Source organism: Salvelinus fontinalis, chromosome 24, assembly GCF_029448725.1.
Source record: "Salvelinus fontinalis isolate EN_2023a chromosome 24, ASM2944872v1, whole genome shotgun sequence".
In the NCBI taxonomy this organism is placed as follows: Eukaryota; Metazoa; Chordata; class Actinopteri; order Salmoniformes; family Salmonidae; genus Salvelinus; species Salvelinus fontinalis.
Window position 1 is genome coordinate 36,643,128 of NC_074688.1, and position 16,738 is coordinate 36,659,865.

The following is a 16,738-nucleotide window of genomic DNA, read 5'->3' on the forward strand; positions in this document are numbered from 1 at the left end:
AACCATGTTAATCAATTTCATGTTTTTATATATCTTTTTCAAATAAAAGAGGACACCACCTGCTGTGCTCGCAGGGAGCGTGATCGGCCTGCAAGCTCCCCACAGGAGTGTAGAACCGAGGTGCCATGGGTGTGCTGTGACTTCTGCCAGCACTGGTTCCACTGTAAGTGTGTGCTGTGACTTATGCCAGCACTGGTTCCACTGTAAGTGTGTGCTGTGACTTATGCCAGCACTGGTTCCACTGCAGGTGTGTGCTGTGACTTCAGCCAGCACTGGTTCCACTGCAGGTGTGTGCTGTGACTTCTGCCAGCACTGGTTCCACTACAGGTGTGTGCTGTGACTTCTGCCAGCACTGATTCCACTGCAGGTGTATGCTGTGACTTCTGTCAGCACTGGTTCCACTGCAGGTATGTGCTGTGACTTCTGCCAGCACTGGTTCCACTGCAGGTGTGTGCTGTGACTTCTGCCAGCACTGGTTCCACTGCAGGTATGTGCTGTGACTTCTGCCAGCACTGGTTCCACTGCAGGTGTGTGCTGTAACTTCTGTCAGCACTGGTTCCACTGCAGGTGTGGGCTGTGACTTCTACCAGCACTGGTTCCACTGCAGGTATGTGCTGTGACTTCTGCCAGCACTGGTTCCACTGCAGATGTGTGCTGTAACTTCTGTCAGCACTGGTTCCACTGCAGGTGTGGGCTGTGACTTCTGCCAGCACTGATTCCACTGCAGGTGTGTGCTGTGACTTCTGCCAGCACTGGTTCCACTGTAAGTGTGTGCTTTGACTTCTGCCAGCACTGGTTCCACTGCAGGTGTGTGCTGTGACTTCTGCCGGCACTGGTTCCACTGCAGGTGTGTGCTGTGACTTCTGCAGGCACTGGTTCTTCTGCAGGTGTGTGCTGTGACTTCTGCCGGCACTGGTTCCACTGCAGGTGTGTGCTGTGACTTCTCCCAGCACTGGTTCCACTGCAGGTGTGTGCTGTGACTTCTGTCGGCACTGGTTCCACTGCAGGTGTGTGCTGTGACTTCTGCCAGCACTGCTTCCACTGCAGGTGTGTGCTGTGACTTCTGCCAGCACTGGTTCCACTGCAGGTGTGTGCTGTGACTTCTTCCAGCACTTGTTCCACTGCAGGTGTGTGCTGTGACTTCTGCCAGCACTGGTTCCACTGCAGGTGTGTGCTGTGACTTCTGCCAGCACTGGTTCCACTGCAGGTATGTGCTGTGACTTCTTCCAGCACTGGTTCCACTGCAGGTATGTGCTGTGACTTCTTCCAGCACTGGTTCCACTGCAGGTGTGTGCTGTAACTTCTGCCAGCACTGGTTCCACTGCAGGTTTGTGCTGTGACTTCTGCCAGCACTGGTTCCACTGCAGGTATGTGCTGTGACTTCTGCCAGCACTGGTTCCACTGTAAGTGTGTGCTGTGACTTATGCCAGCACTGGTTCCACTGTAAGTGTGTGCTGTGACTTATGCCAGCACTGGTTCCACTGCAGGTGTGTGCTGTGACTTCTGCCAGCACTGGTTCCACTGCAGGTGTGTGCTGTGACTTCTGCCAGCACTGGTTCCACTACAGGTGTGTGCTGTGACTTCTGCCAGCACTGATTCCACTGCAGGTGTGTGCTGTGACTTCTGTCAGCACTGGTTCCACTGCAGGTATGTGCTGTGACTTCTGCCAGCACTGGTTCCACTGCAGGTGTGTGCTGTGACTTCTGCCAGCACTGGTTCCACTGCAGGTATGTGCTGTGACTTCTGCCAGCACTGGTTCCACTGCAGTTGTGTGCTGTAACTTCTGTCAGCACTGGTTCCACTGCAGGTGTGGGCTGTGACTTCTGCCAGCACTGGTTCCACTGCAGGTATGTGCTGTGACTTCTGCCAGCACTGGTTCCACTGCAGATGTGTGCTGTAACTTCTGTCAGCACTGGTTCCACTGCAGGTGTGGGCTGTGACTTCTGCCAGCACTGATTCCACTGCAGGTGTGTGCTGTGACTTCTGCCAGCACTGGTTCCACTGTAAGTGTGTGCTGTGACTTCTGCCAGCACTGGTTCCACTGCAGGTGTGTGCTGTGACTTCTGCCGGCACTGGTTCCACTGCAGGTGTGTGCTGTGACTTCTGCCGGCACTGGTTCCACTGCAGGTGTGTGCTGTGACTTCTGCCGGCACTGGTTCCACTGCAGTTGTGTGCTGTGACTTCTCCCGGCACTGGTTCCACTGCAGGTGTGTGCTGTGACTTCTGTCGGCACTGGTTCCACTGCAGGTGTGTGCTGTGACTTCTGCCAGCACTGCTTCCACTGCAGGTGTGTGCTGTGACTTCTGCCAGCACTGGTTCCACTGCAGGTGTGTGCTGTGACTTCTTCCAGCACTGGTTCCACTGCAGGTGTGTGCTGTGACTTCTGCCAGCACTGGTTCCACTGCAGGTGTGTGCTGTGACTTCTGCCAGCACTGGTTCCACTGCAGGTATGTGCTGTGACTTCTTCCAGCACTGGTTCCACTGCAGGTATGTGCTGTGACTTCTTCCAGCACTGGTTCCACTGCAGGTGTGTGCTGTAACTTCTGCCAGCACTGGTTCCACTGCAGGTTTGTGCTGTGACTTCTGCCAGCACTGGTTCCACTGCAGGTATGTGCTGTGACTTCTGCCAGCACTGGTTCCACTGCAGGTATGTGCTGTGACTTCTTCCAGCACTGGTTCCACTGCAGGTATGTGCTGTGACTTCTTCCAGCACTGGTTCCACTGCAGGTGTGTGCTGTGACTTCTGCCAGCACTGGTTCCACTGCAGGTGTGTGCTGTGGCTTCTGCCAGCACTGGTTCCACTGCAGGTGTGTGATTTGACTTCTGTCAGCACTAGTTCCACTGCAGGTGTGTGCTGTGACTTCTGTCAGCACTGGTTCCACTGCAGGTGTGTGCTGTGACTTCTGTCAGCACTGGTTCCACTGCAGGTGTGTGCTGTGACTTCTGTCAGCACTGGTTCCACTGCAGGTGTGTGCTGTGACTTATGTCAGCACTGGTTCCACTGCAGGTGTGTGCTGTAACTTCTGTCAGCACTGGTTCCACTGCAGGTGTGTGCTTTGATTTCTGTCAGCACTGGTTCCACTGCAGGTGTGTGCTGTAACTTCTGTCAGCACTGGTTCCACTGCAGGTGTGTGCTGTAACTTCTGTCAGCACTGGTTCCACTGCAGGTGTTTGCTGTGACTTCTGTCAGCACTGGTTCCACTGCAGGTGTGTGCTGTGACTTCTGTCAGCACTGGTTCCACTGCAGGTGTGTGCTGTGACTTCTGTCAGCACTGGTTCCACTGCAGGTGTGTGCTGTAACTTCTGTCAGCACTGGTTCCACTGCAGGTGTGTGCTGTGACTTCTGTCAGCACTGGTTCCACTGCAGGTGTGTGCTGTAACTTCTGTCAGAACTGGTTCCACTGCATGTGTGTGCTGTGACTTCTGTCAGCACTGGTTCCACTGCAGGTGTGTGCTGTGACTTCTGCCGGCACTGGTTCCACTACAGGTGTGTGCTGTGACTTCTGCCGGCACTGGTTCCACTGCAGGTGTGTGCTGTGACTTCTGCCGGCACTGGTTCCACTGCAGGTGTGTGCTGTGACTTCTGTCGGCACTGGTTCCACTGCAGGTGTGTGCTGTGACTTCTGCCAGCACTGGTTCCACTGCAGGTGTGTGCTGTGACTTCTTCCAGCACTGGTTCCACTGCAGGTGTGTGCTGTGACTTCTGCCAGCACTGGTTCCACTGCAGGTGTGTGCTGTGACTTCTGCCAGCACTGGTTCCACTCTAGGTGTGTGCTGTGGCTTCTGCCAGCACTGGTTCCACTGCAGGTGTGTGCTTTGACTTCTGTCAGCACTGGTTCCACTGCAGGTGTGTGCTGTGACTTCTGTCAGCACTGGTTCCACTGCAGGTGTGTGCTGTGACTTCTGTCAGCCCTGGTTCCACTGCAGGTGTGTGCTGTGACTTATGTCAGCACTGGTTCCACTGCAGGTGTGTGCTGTAACCTCTGTCAGCACTGGTTCCACTGCAGGTGTGTGCTGTGACTTCTGTTAGCACTCGTTCCACTGCAGGTGTGTGCTGTGACTTCTGTCAGCACTGGTTTCACTGCAGGTGTGTGCTGTAACTTCTGTCAGCACTGGTTCCACTGCAGGTGTGTGCTTTGATTTCTGTCAGCACTGGTTCCACTGCAGGTGTGTGCTGTAACTTCTGTCAGCACTGGTTCCACTGCAGGTGTATGCTGTAACTTCTGTCAGCACTGGTTCCACTGCAGGTGTGTGCTGTGACTTCTGTCAGCACTGGTTCCACTGCAGGTGTGTGCTGTGACTTCTGTCAGCACTGGTTCCACTGCAGGTGTGTGCTGTGACTTCTGTCAGCACTGGTTCCACTGCAGGAGTGTGCTGTAACTTTTGTCAGCACTGGTTCCACTGCAGGTGTGTGCTTTGATTTCTGTCAGCACTGGTTCCACTGCAGGTGTGTGCTGTAACTTCTGTCAGCACTGGTTCCACTGCAGGTGTGGGCTGTGACTTCTGCCAGCACTGGTTCCACTGCAGGTATGTGCTGTGACTTCTGCCAGCACTGGTTCCACTGCAGATGTGTGCTGTAACTTCTGTCAGCACTGGTTCCACTGCAGGTGTGGGCTGTGACTTCTGCCAGCACTGATTCCACTGCAGGTGTGTGCTGTGACTTCTGCCAGCACTGGTTCCACTGTAAGTGTGTGCTGTGACTTCTGCCAGCACTGGTTCCACTGCATGTGTGTGCTGTGACTTCTGCCGGCACTGGTTCCACTGCAGGTGTGTGCTGTGACTTCTGACGGCACTGGTTCCACTGCAGGTGTGTGCTGTGACTTCTGCCGGCACTGGTTCCACTGCAGTTGTGTGCTGTGACTTCTCCCGGCACTGGTTCCACTGCAGGTGTGTGCTGTGACTTCTGTCGGCACTGGTTCCACTGCAGGTGTGTGCTGTGACTTCTGCCAGCACTGCTTCCACTGCAGGTGTGTGCTGTGACTTCTGCCAGCACTGGTTCCACTGCAGGTGTGTGCTGTGACTTCTTCCAGCACTGGTTCCACTGCAGGTGTGTGCTGTGACTTCTGCCAGCACTGGTTCCACTGCAGGTGTGTGCTGTGACTTCTGCCAGCACTGGTTCCACTGCAGGTATGTGCTGTGACTTCTTCCAGCACTGGTTCCACTGCAGGTATGTGCTGTGACTTCTTCCAGCACTGGTTCCACTGCAGGTGTGTGCTGTAACTTCTGCCAGCACTGGTTCCACTGCAGGTTTGTGCTGTGACTTCTGCCAGCACTGGTTCCACTGCAGGTATGTGCTGTGACTTCTGCCAGCACTGGTTCCACTGCAGGTATGTGCTGTGACTTCTTCCAGCACTGGTTCCACTGCAGGTATGTGCTGTGACTTCTTCCAGCACTGGTTCCACTGCAGGTGTGTGCTGTGACTTCTGCCAGCACTGGTTCCACTGCAGGTGTGTGCTGTGGCTTCTGCCAGCACTGGTTCCACTGCAGGTGTGTGATTTGACTTCTGTCAGCACTAGTTCCACTGCAGGTGTGTGCTGTGACTTCTGTCAGCACTGGTTCCACTGCAGGTGTGTGCTGTGACTTCTGTCAGCACTGGTTCCACTGCAGGTGTGTGCTGTGACTTCTGTCAGCACTGGTTCCACTGCAGGTGTGTGCTGTGACTTATGTCAGCACTGGTTCCACTGCAGGTGTGTGCTGTAACTTCTGTCAGCACTGGTTCCACTGCAGGTGTGTGCTTTGATTTCTGTCAGCACTGGTTCCACTGCAGGTGTGTGCTGTAACTTCTGTCAGCACTGGTTCCACTGCAGGTGTGTGCTGTAACTTCTGTCAGCACTGGTTCCACTGCAGGTGTTTGCTGTGACTTCTGTCAGCACTGGTTCCACTGCAGGTGTGTGCTGTGACTTCTGTCAGCACTGGTTCCACTGCAGGTGTGTGCTGTGACTTCTGTCAGCACTGGTTCCACTGCAGGTGTGTGCTGTAACTTCTGTCAGCACTGGTTCCACTGCAGGTGTGTGCTGTGACTTCTGTCAGCACTGGTTCCACTGCAGGTGTGTGCTGTAACTTCTGTCAGAACTGGTTCCACTGCATGTGTGTGCTGTGACTTCTGTCAGCACTGGTTCCACTGCAGGTGTGTGCTGTGACTTCTGCCGGCACTGGTTCCACTACAGGTGTGTGCTGTGACTTCTGCCGGCACTGGTTCCACTGCAGGTGTGTGCTGTGACTTCTGCCGGCACTGGTTCCACTGCAGGTGTGTGCTGTGACTTCTGTCGGCACTGGTTCCACTGCAGGTGTGTGCTGTGACTTCTGCCAGCACTGGTTCCACTGCAGGTGTGTGCTGTGACTTCTTCCAGCACTGGTTCCACTGCAGGTGTGTGCTGTGACTTCTGCCAGCACTGGTTCCACTGCAGGTGTGTGCTGTGACTTCTGCCAGCACTGGTTCCACTCTAGGTGTGTGCTGTGGCTTCTGCCAGCACTGGTTCCACTGCAGGTGTGTGCTTTGACTTCTGTCAGCACTGGTTCCACTGCAGGTGTGTGCTGTGACTTCTGTCAGCACTGGTTCCACTGCAGGTGTGTGCTGTGACTTCTGTCAGCCCTGGTTCCACTGCAGGTGTGTGCTGTGACTTATGTCAGCACTGGTTCCACTGCAGGTGTGTGCTGTAACCTCTGTCAGCACTGGTTCCACTGCAGGTGTGTGCTGTGACTTCTGTTAGCACTCGTTCCACTGCAGGTGTGTGCTGTGACTTCTGTCAGCACTGGTTTCACTGCAGGTGTGTGCTGTAACTTCTGTCAGCACTGGTTCCACTGCAGGTGTGTGCTTTGATTTCTGTCAGCACTGGTTCCACTGCAGGTGTGTGCTGTAACTTCTGTCAGCACTGGTTCCACTGCAGGTGTATGCTGTAACTTCTGTCAGCACTGGTTCCACTGCAGGTGTGTGCTGTGACTTCTGTCAGCACTGGTTCCACTGCAGGTGTGTGCTGTGACTTCTGTCAGCACTGGTTCCACTGCAGGTGTGTGCTGTGACTTCTGTCAGCACTGGTTCCACTGCAGGTGTGTGCTGTAACTTCTGTCAGCACTGGTTCCACTGCAGGTGTGTGCTTTGATTTCTGTCAGCACTGGTTCCACTGCAGGTGTGTGCTGTAACTTCTGTCAGAACTGGTTCCACTGCATGTGTGTGCTGTGACTTCTGTCAGCACTGGTTCCACTGCAGGTGTGTGCTGTGACTTCTGCCGGCACTGGTTCCACTGCAGGTGTGTGCTGTGACTTCTGCCGGCACTGGTTCCACTGCAAGTGTGTGCTGTGACTTCTGCCGGCACTGGTTCCACTGCAGGTGTGTGCTGTGACTTCTGTCGGCACTGGTTCCACTGCAGGTGTGTGCTGTGACTTCTGCCGGCACTGGTTCCACTGCAGGTGTGTGCTGTGACTTCTGCCAGCACTGGTTCCACTGCAGGTGTGTGCTGTGACTTCTTCCAGCACTGGTTCCACTGCAGGTGTGTGCTGTAACTTCTGTCAGCACTGGTTCCACTGCAGGTGTGTGCTTTGATTTCTGTCAGCACTGGTTCCACTGCAGGTGTGTGCTGTAACTTCTGTCAGCGCTGGTTCCACTGCAGGTGTATGCTGTAACTTCTGTCAGCACTGGTTCCACTGCAGGTGTGTGCTGTGACTTCTGTCAGCACTGGTTCCACTGCAGGTGTGTGCTGTGACTTATGTCAGCACTGGTTCCACTGCAGGTGTGTGCTGTAACTTCTGTCAGCACTGGTTCCACTGCAGGTGTGTGCTTTGATTTCTGTCAGCACTGGTTCCACTGCAGGTGTGTGCTGTAACTTCTGTCAGCACTGGTTCCACTGCAGGTGTGTGCTGTAACTTCTGTCAGCACTGGTTCCACTGCAGGTGTGTGCTGTGACTTCTGTCAGCACTGGTTCCACTGCAGGTGTGTGCTGTGACTTCTGTCAGCACTGGTTCCACTGCAGGTGTGTGCTGTGACTTCTGTCAGCACTGGTTCCACTGCAGGTGTGTGCTGTAACTTCTGTCAGCACTGGTTCCACTGCAGGTGTGTGCTTTGATTTCTGTCAGCACTGGTTCCACTGCAGGTGTGTGCTGTAACTTCTGTCAGAACTGGTTCCACTGCATGTGTGTGCTGTGACTTCTGTCAGCACTGGTTCCACTGCAGGTGTGTGCTGTGACTTCTGCCAGCACTGGTTCCACTGCAGGTGTGTGCTGTGACTTCTGTCAGCACTGGTTCCACTGCAGGTGTGTGCTGTGACTTCTGCCAGCACTGGTTCCACTGCAGGTGTGTGCTGTGACTTCTGTCAGCACTGGTTCCACTGCAGGTGTGTGCTGTAACTTCTGTCAGCACTGGTTCCACTGCAGGTGTGTGCTTTGATTTCTGTCAGCACTGGTTCCACTGCAGGTGTGTGCTGTAACTTCTGTCAGAACTGGTTCCACTGCATGTGTGTGCTGTGACTTCTGTCAGCACTGGTTCCACTGCAGGTGTGTGCTGTGACTTCTGCCAGCACTGGTTCCACTGCAGGTGTGTGCTGTGACTTCTGTCAGCACTGGTTCCACTGCAGGTGTGTGCTTTGACTTCTGTCAGCACTGGTTCCACTGCAGGTGTGTGCTGTGACTTCTGTCAGCACTGGTTCCACTGCAGGTGTGTGCTGTGACTTCTGTCAGCACTGGTTCCACTGCAGGTGTGTGCTGTGACTTATGTCAGCACTGGTTCCACTGCAGGTGTGTGCTGTAACCTCTGTCAGCACTGGTTCCACTGCAGGTGTGTGCTGTGACTTCTGTCAGCACTCGTTCCACTGCAGGTGTGTGCTGTGACTTCTGTCAGCACTGGTTCCACTGCAGGTGTGTGCTTTGATTTCTGTCAGCACTGGTTCCACTGCAGGTGTGTGCTGTAACTTCTGTCAGCACTGGTTCCACTGCAGGTATGTGCTGTAACTTCTGTCAGCACTGGTTCCACTGCAGGTATGTGCTGTGTAATCCAGAAGTGGCGGTGGAGCTGGATTTATATTGTGATTTTTGTGACAATATAGGGATGGAGGTCGAGATTAAATCTTTATTTTGTCTATTTTCATATGAAATTATTTATTTGTAAAAACGAAAATACATGTCTAAAATATAATATACATATTTTTATTCAACCCATCTTGTGTATTTCTTCCTTTACTTTCCAAGTGCATCTCTGCAGCACAAACTCCAACACTGTTTTAATTGTTTATGTCAATGCACATGACTGTATTAAACTACTTAGTATTAAACAACTTTCTCAAAACATAAGATTAATCTGTAAAACAAACGATCAGACATTTGATTACAACACTGAATATGTTGGTGAAGAACCATTTTTTAAGAGTCCATAGGAGGGCGCACCGGGCTGCGCAATGAAAAGTTGACAGGCAAGGTTGATAGGAAACGAGGTTGGTGAACAAAATTAAACGGATATATCTTGTAATTGAACAAAATAGTATTTATGTATTTATTTTGTTAAGCCGCTTATCAAAAAGCTGATAGTAGTAGTATTTCCACTTAAATGTCAAGCATGCTACGCTAATGTTCATAATTGTGATTATTTCCAGGGATACAGAACTTCCTGAAATACAGTATATGTAGATGTCTTTGAAAGAATACTGTATTTCTCTTGACAGGGTGATGCTGCGTGTAAAAAAATGTCTCAACTTACCCCACTAACCCCTACAGGAAGAATCATCAATATGAAGGCTTTCGTTTTCTAACGGGTGAAAAACCCTAACCTACAGAACTCTCACACTGCTGCTCACAGACAGGTTGGGTCGGTTTACTTTAGATTGGGTTTTACAATTCATCTTTTGAGTCAGGAAGACCAGTGGTTAGAGCTTTACTTTCAAAACAGGTGCAATGGGTTCTGTAACAAACTCTCTATTAAAACCAGTTAGTCAAATTCTTTCAGGTGGGAGGTGACAGAGCTGGGATCTCTGCCCCAACTAGGTAATGATAGGGGAAACAGTACCTGTGAGAACCGGCATTCGTCTTCACCAGATCCAGGACTTCCTTGGTGTTCCTCACCTCACCGTCAGTGAACAAGAAGAGCTGTGGAGGACAGAGCGGGTATGTTGATCATGTCTCAACGTTAAATAATGTACGTGCAGCACTGAAGTACACTGAGTATTTTTCCTTAGTAACCAAAAACACTGGTTACCGGTCACAGTAAGCCAGGCGTGTTACTCTAAATACCACACACTCAAAATACACTGTTTGGTTGGGTGTAACTCTGTAACTAAACATGCCATTCGTTGGGTATAACACTGTAACTAAACATGCCATTGGTTGGGTGTAACACTGTAACTAAATATGCCATTGGTTGGGTGTAACACAAACTAATCATGCCATTGGTTGGGTGTAACAGTGTCACTAATCATGCTATTGGTTGGGTGTAACTGTGCAACTAAACATGTCATTGGTTGGGTGGAAGTGTGTAACTAAACATGCCATTGGTTGGGTGTAACTGCAACTAAACATGCCATTGGTTGGGTGTAACTGCAACTAAACATGCCATTGGTTGGGTGGAAGTGTGTAACTAAACATGCCATTGGTTGGGTGTAACTGCAACTAAACATGCCATTGGTTGGGTGTAACTGCAACTAAACATGCCATTGGTTGGGTGGAAGTGTGTAACTAAACATGCCATTGGTTGGGTGTAACTGCAACTAAACATGCCATTGGTTGGGTGTAACTGCAACTAAACATGCCATTGGTTGGGTGGAAGTGTGTAACTAAACATGCCATTGGTTGGGTGTAACTGCAACTAAACATGCCATTGGTTGGGTGGAAGTGTGTAACTAAACATGCCATTGGTTGGGTGTAACTGCAACTAAACATGCCATTGGTTGGGTGTAACTGCAACTAAACATGCCATTGGTTGGGTGGAAGTGTGTAACTAAACATGCCATTGGTTGGGTGGAAGTGTGCAACTAAACATGCCATTGGTTGGGTGGAAGTGTGTAACTAAACATGCCATTGGTTGGGTGGGAGTGTGTAACTAAACATGCCATTGGTTGGGTGGGAGTGTGTAACTAAACATGCCATTGGTTGGGTGGAAGTGTGTAACTAAACATGCCATTGGTTGGGTGGGAGTGTGTAACTAAACATGCCATTGGTTGGGTGGGAGTGTGTAACTAAACATGCCATTGGTTGGGTGGAAGTGTGTAACTAAACATGCCATTGGTTGGGTGGGAGTGTGTAACTAAACATGCCATTGGTTGGGTGGAAGTGTGTAACTAAACATGCCATTGGTTGGGTGGGAGTGTGTAACTAAACATGCCATTGGTTGGGTGGGAGTGTGTAACTAAACATGCCATTGGTTGGGTGGAAGTGTGTAACTAAACATGCCATTGGTTGGGTGGGAGTGTGTAACTAAACATGCCATTGGTTGGGTGGGAGTGTGTAACTAAACATGCCATTGGTTGGGTGGAAGTGTGTAACTAAACATGCCATTGGTTGGGTGGGAGTGTGTAACTAAACATGCCATTGGTTGGGTGGAAGTGTGTAACTAAACATGCCATTGGTTGGGTGTAACTGCAACTAAACATGCCATTGGTTGGGTGGAAGTGTGTAACTAAACATGCCATTGGTTGGGTGTAACTGCAACTAAACATGCCATTGGTTGGGTGGAAGTGTGTAACTAAACATGCCATTGGTTGGGTGGGAGTGTGTAACTAAACATGCCATTGGTTGGGTGGGAGTGTTTAACTAAACATGCCATTGGTTGGGTGGAAGTGTGTAACTAAACATGCCATTGGTTGGGTGGAAGTGTGTAACTAAACATGCCATTGGTTGGGTGGGAGTGTGTAACTAAACATGCCATTGTAGTGAACATAAGGTTTATGTGATTGTAGTCATGAAAAGGTGGGAGGGGTTTCAGGTGTTTCAGGAGGAGCCTATGTGAATTACAGTGTGTGTGTGTGTGTGTGTGTGTGTGTTTGTGTATGAGGTGTATGAGTAAACTGTGTCAGCTACCTGTCGGGGAGGCAGGGCTGGCGGTAGATATGTTTTAAAGGCTGGAGGATCTTTGTACCTCCCAGGTCAGCCCTAATTTCTTTCACCTTCTGCAGAGCCTCATCCATAGTCTTCTGGCTGTACTCCACACTTTTACTGACGTCCAGATAGACACACACACACACACACACACACACACACACACACACACACACACACACACACACACACACACACACACACACACACACACACACACACACACACACACACACACACACACACACACACACACACACACACACACACACACACACACACACACACACACACACACACAAGGTCAAAGGGTCATCACCACAACATATTATAGACCCAAGCCATGGACATTTGAATCTTTCCCCTATGTGCTGCAAATGATTAGATGTAAACATGAACTGTCAAACAATGTCACTGTTTATCTTTGGATTTAGATTACCTGGTGCAGCATACATGATAAAACCCTAGAATGACAAAGCTAAATGTGTTTGTAAATAACTGAACTCCTCAGACACTGACTTGAACAGATTGAAACAGGGGTTGGAAGGAGAAAACACTCACGAAAAGAAGGACTCATAACTGGACCCAAAGCCGATGATGTTGAAGTAGCAGCCCATGGGCAGGCTTTTCAGCAAGAGCAGCAGAGTATCCTGCAAGAGAGAAGTCCAACAAGTGTCTTTACTCTTCAATAAACCTTATAGGACAGTCTTAAAGAACTAGTACAGAGTAACCACAGTGTACTGGATTTAACTCCAAACTACCTAGTGGTGAATCCTGTGCAGATTGAGCTGTTCATTCATTAGAATAGGGTTGCTGTGTGTGTGTGTGTATACCCTGGCACTGCCAATACGGTCCTGTGACCCAGACCCAAGGTGCATGGGGCATTCCATGCTGCCAGAGCGATCCACTACGAACAGGAACTCCCCGTGTGAGGTCATCGATGACATCACATCCTTGGGGAACTCTGGGTACAGGCTCAGCATGACCACTGGGTCACCCATCAGAGAGCCTGGGAGAAGAGTGCGCGAGGGACAGAGACAGAGAGAGCGAGAGAGAACAGAAGTGTCCAACAGCTTTTCTCCTTCTCTCCTTCAGTCTCACCATGTCCCTCTCTGTAAACATGGATGAAAGTAGTAGACTAGACTACTCATTGATCTCATATACACCAATCTACAACAGAGTACACCCACCCCCCTCACCTGGCTTGGCAGAAGCCTGTGCTGCCTCTACTATAGCAGTAGGCTGATGGGTGTCTTGGTAATACAACAACAGCTCAACATCCCGGTCAAACTGATGACCTGCAGCCAGGCTGACCTGCAGTTAGAACAACATTCACATGAAGGCAGAGCAGTCAGAGAGGGAATTTAATCAGTGGCTAACTGCAAGCATTGCAAAGCAATCACTAGCCTTCTATTCAGTGGAGTGGTTGTGTGGTCCTAACTCTGGGTTGAATGGACTCTATTCCAAGCTTAAAATGATAAACATTCAACATTGGCCATGCTGTCAATCCAGCATGATTTCTGCCAAGCTCAAAACAACTGTTAACTCAGAACTGGGAAATCTGACTTCAGTGAGTACAATACAACTGGGAACTCGGGAAAAAACAAGCTACGACCGGCAAAACTCATTTTGAAAGGTCATCCAACTTGGAATTGTAAGCCGGGAACTCGGGCCTCTTTCTAGAGCTACGACCTGAAGATCACTGAAGTCATCATGATTCAACCTTGTTTCTTCCCAGTTGTCTGGAAAGCGCCATAAATCCAGAGAATGCCATACTCAAATAAAATTTTATTTGTCACATTTGGCTTTTATTTAACCTTTATTTAACATGTGCCAAATACAACAGGTGTAGACCTTACAGTAAAATGCTTACTTACAAGCCCTTAACAAACAATGCTTTCAGACGTTTTCAGTAAAAAAGTGTTCAGTAAAAAATAGATAAGTAAAAAATTGAAAATAAAAGTAGCAAGTAATTAAACAGCAGCAGTAAAATAACAATAGCGAGGCTATATACAGGGGGTACCGGTATAGAGTGAATGTGCGGAGGCACCGGTTAGTTGAGGTAATTGAGGTAATATGTACATCTAGGTAGAGTTAAAGTGACTATGCATAGATTATAAACAGAGAGTAGCAGCAGCGTAAAAGAGGGGTCTGGGTGGCCCTTTGATTAGCTGTTCAGGAATCTTGGGGGTAGAAGGGGGGTAGAAGCTGTTCAGAAGCCTTTTGGACCTTGACTTGACGCGTGAACAGGGAGTACAGGAGGGGACTAATCACGCACCCCTGAGGGGTAGCAGCTCTACCCTTTAACTCAGTGTGGATGTTGCCTGTAATCCATGGCTTCTGGTTGGGGTATGTACGTACGGTCACTGTGGGGACGACGTCATCGACGCACTTATTGATGAAGCCAGTGACTGATGTGGTGTACTCCTCAATGCCATCGGGAGAATCCCGGAACATATTCCAGTCTGTGTTAGCAAAACTGTCCTGTAACTTAGCATCGGCTTCATCTGATCACTTTCTTATTGACCGAGTCACAGGTGCTTCCTACTTTAGTTTTTGCTTGTAGGCAGGAATCTGGAGGATAGAATTATCGTCAGATTTGCCAAATGGAGGGCGAGGGAGAGCTTTGTACTCTGTGTGGAGTAAAGCTGGTCTAGAGTTTTTTTCCCTCTGGTTGCACATTTAACATGCTGGTAGAAATGAAGTAAAACGGATTTGAGTTTCCCTGCGTTAAAGTCCCAGGCCACTAGGAGCGCTTCCTCTGGATGAGTGTTTCCCTGTTTGCTTATGGCCGTATACAGCTCATTGAGTGCGTTCTTAGTGCCAGCATCGGTTTGTGGTGGTATATAGACAGCTACAAAAAATACAAATGAAAACTCTAAGCTGTGGTCTACAGCTTATCATGAGATACTCTACCTCAGGCGAGCAAAACCTAAAGACTTCCTTAGATTTTGTGCACCAGCTGCTGTTTACAAATATACATAGACCGCCACCCCTTGTCTTACCAGAGGCCGCTGTTCTATCCTGCCGAAAAAGCTTAAAACCCGCCAGCTGTATGTTATTCATGTCTTCGTTCAAGCCACGACTTGGTGAAACATAAGGTATTCCAGTTTTTAATGTCCCGTTGGGAGGATATACGTGATTGTAGTTTGTCTATTTTATTATCAATTGATTGTAAGTTGGCTAATAGGACCGATGGTAAAGGTAGATTACCCTCTCAGCGTTGGATCCTTGCAAGGCACCCGGACCTTCGTCTTCGATATCTCTGTCTCTTTCTCCTGTGAAGGACGCTGATGAGGGCCTTGTTAGGCATCTGAAGTAAATCCTTCCCGTCCGACTCGTTGAAAAAAAGGTATTTCTCCAGTATGGGGTGAGTAATCACTGTCCTGATATCTAGAAGCTCTTTTCGGTCATAAGACACAGTGGCAGAAACATTATGTACTAAATAAGTTACAAATAACGCGAAAAAACATACACAATAGAACAATTGGTTACGGGATCGTAAAACGGCAGCCAAAATGTCTTGTATGTTGCTGCATAAATGATGTAATCTGCCAGGGAGACCATGTATACTGTAGCTAAGAAAGTAATACTAAGTGCATGTTGTGTAGTAAGCTGTTAGTAGCCCATGTGCCTGACCCTAATAATTTTGCCTACTGTTCTGACTTGGTGGTGCACATGTAGCCTATAACCTGTTTTAGAGAAATGTAATCGTTGAATATTGTAAGAGCTTTGATTGTCTGCTTATATGTCCCCTTTATTTATCCTACGGTTCTGACTTGATGTACAGGGATAACACTGTAAGAACGGCCCATGTTCTGAATTCTGTAGCTGTACATTTCAAAAGTGCTGAACAAATATTAATATTGACTATGTCTGTCCTAGCTTAATCAAAATTACGGATTGTCCCCTTATGCCATAGTTTGTACATCTCAAATGTCAGTAGAAACCACATTTGTTTAAGCAAGTCAGCCATATCAGCTATGTTTTTAAAAGGCAGTAAATAAGCCTGAATGAACTGTTTCGCTGCAAGAATAAGCTCCGCTGATAGCCAGGTCTAGCAGTGGTAAGGTGTTGGGACTCTGCTGTTGGGACAGCTTTATGTAGGTCCTAACAGCTTGTGGGCAGGGTTTTTCACCGTTATAGTGCAATTAATGTATTGTTTAGTGTTGTGTCGTGGCTTTGCCATAAAATGTGTTTGCGCCACCAAGATTTACATGCTAAAATCACCACTGGTCTGTGGATATCCAGTCTGTCAGCTGGCGCCTGGCTGCTTGAACAGGATCAAATGATTAACTGCCTGGGCTGAGTTACTAGTGAGACACACGGCAAGGGAATGGCTGGAATGGAATACTAGCTATACAATTCAGGTAAGCAGCAGAAGGCCCCCACTCACTATCTTTACTGGATCAGTGGTGTAAGTAAAAAATACTTTAAAGTACTACTTAAGTAGTTTTTTGTGGTATCTGTACTTTACTTTAATATTTATATTTTTGACAACTTTTACTTTTCCTTCACTACATTCCTAAAGAAAATAATGTACTTTTTATTCCATACATTTTCTCCTGACGTCCAAAAGTACTTGTTACATGATGAATGCTTAGCAGGACAGGAACATAGTCCAATTCACGCACTTATCAAGAAAACATAAATGCATTGTTTGTAAATTATGTTTGAGTGTTGGAGTGTACCCCTGACTATAAAAAAACTGCTTAATATAAGGACT

At 48.9% G+C, this 16,738-nt stretch overlaps 1 protein-coding gene across 1 annotated transcript in view; it reads right to left on the bottom strand.

The window, feature by feature from the left end:
* LOC129822538 (von Willebrand factor A domain-containing protein 5A-like) overlaps window positions 1-16,738 on the bottom strand; it is a 38,436-nt gene that overhangs the window by 18,905 nt on the left and 2,793 nt on the right. The window contains exons 2-6 of the mRNA XM_055880842.1: window positions 13,212-13,326; window positions 12,846-13,021; window positions 12,574-12,662; window positions 11,994-12,129; window positions 9,989-10,077 (exon numbers count right to left, since the gene is read on the bottom strand). Of these exons, the coding sequence (XP_055736817.1) occupies window positions 9,989-10,077; window positions 11,994-12,129; window positions 12,574-12,662; window positions 12,846-13,021; window positions 13,212-13,326 (605 nt within the window). The remainder of the gene's footprint in view (window positions 1-9,988; window positions 10,078-11,993; window positions 12,130-12,573; window positions 12,663-12,845; window positions 13,022-13,211; window positions 13,327-16,738) is intronic.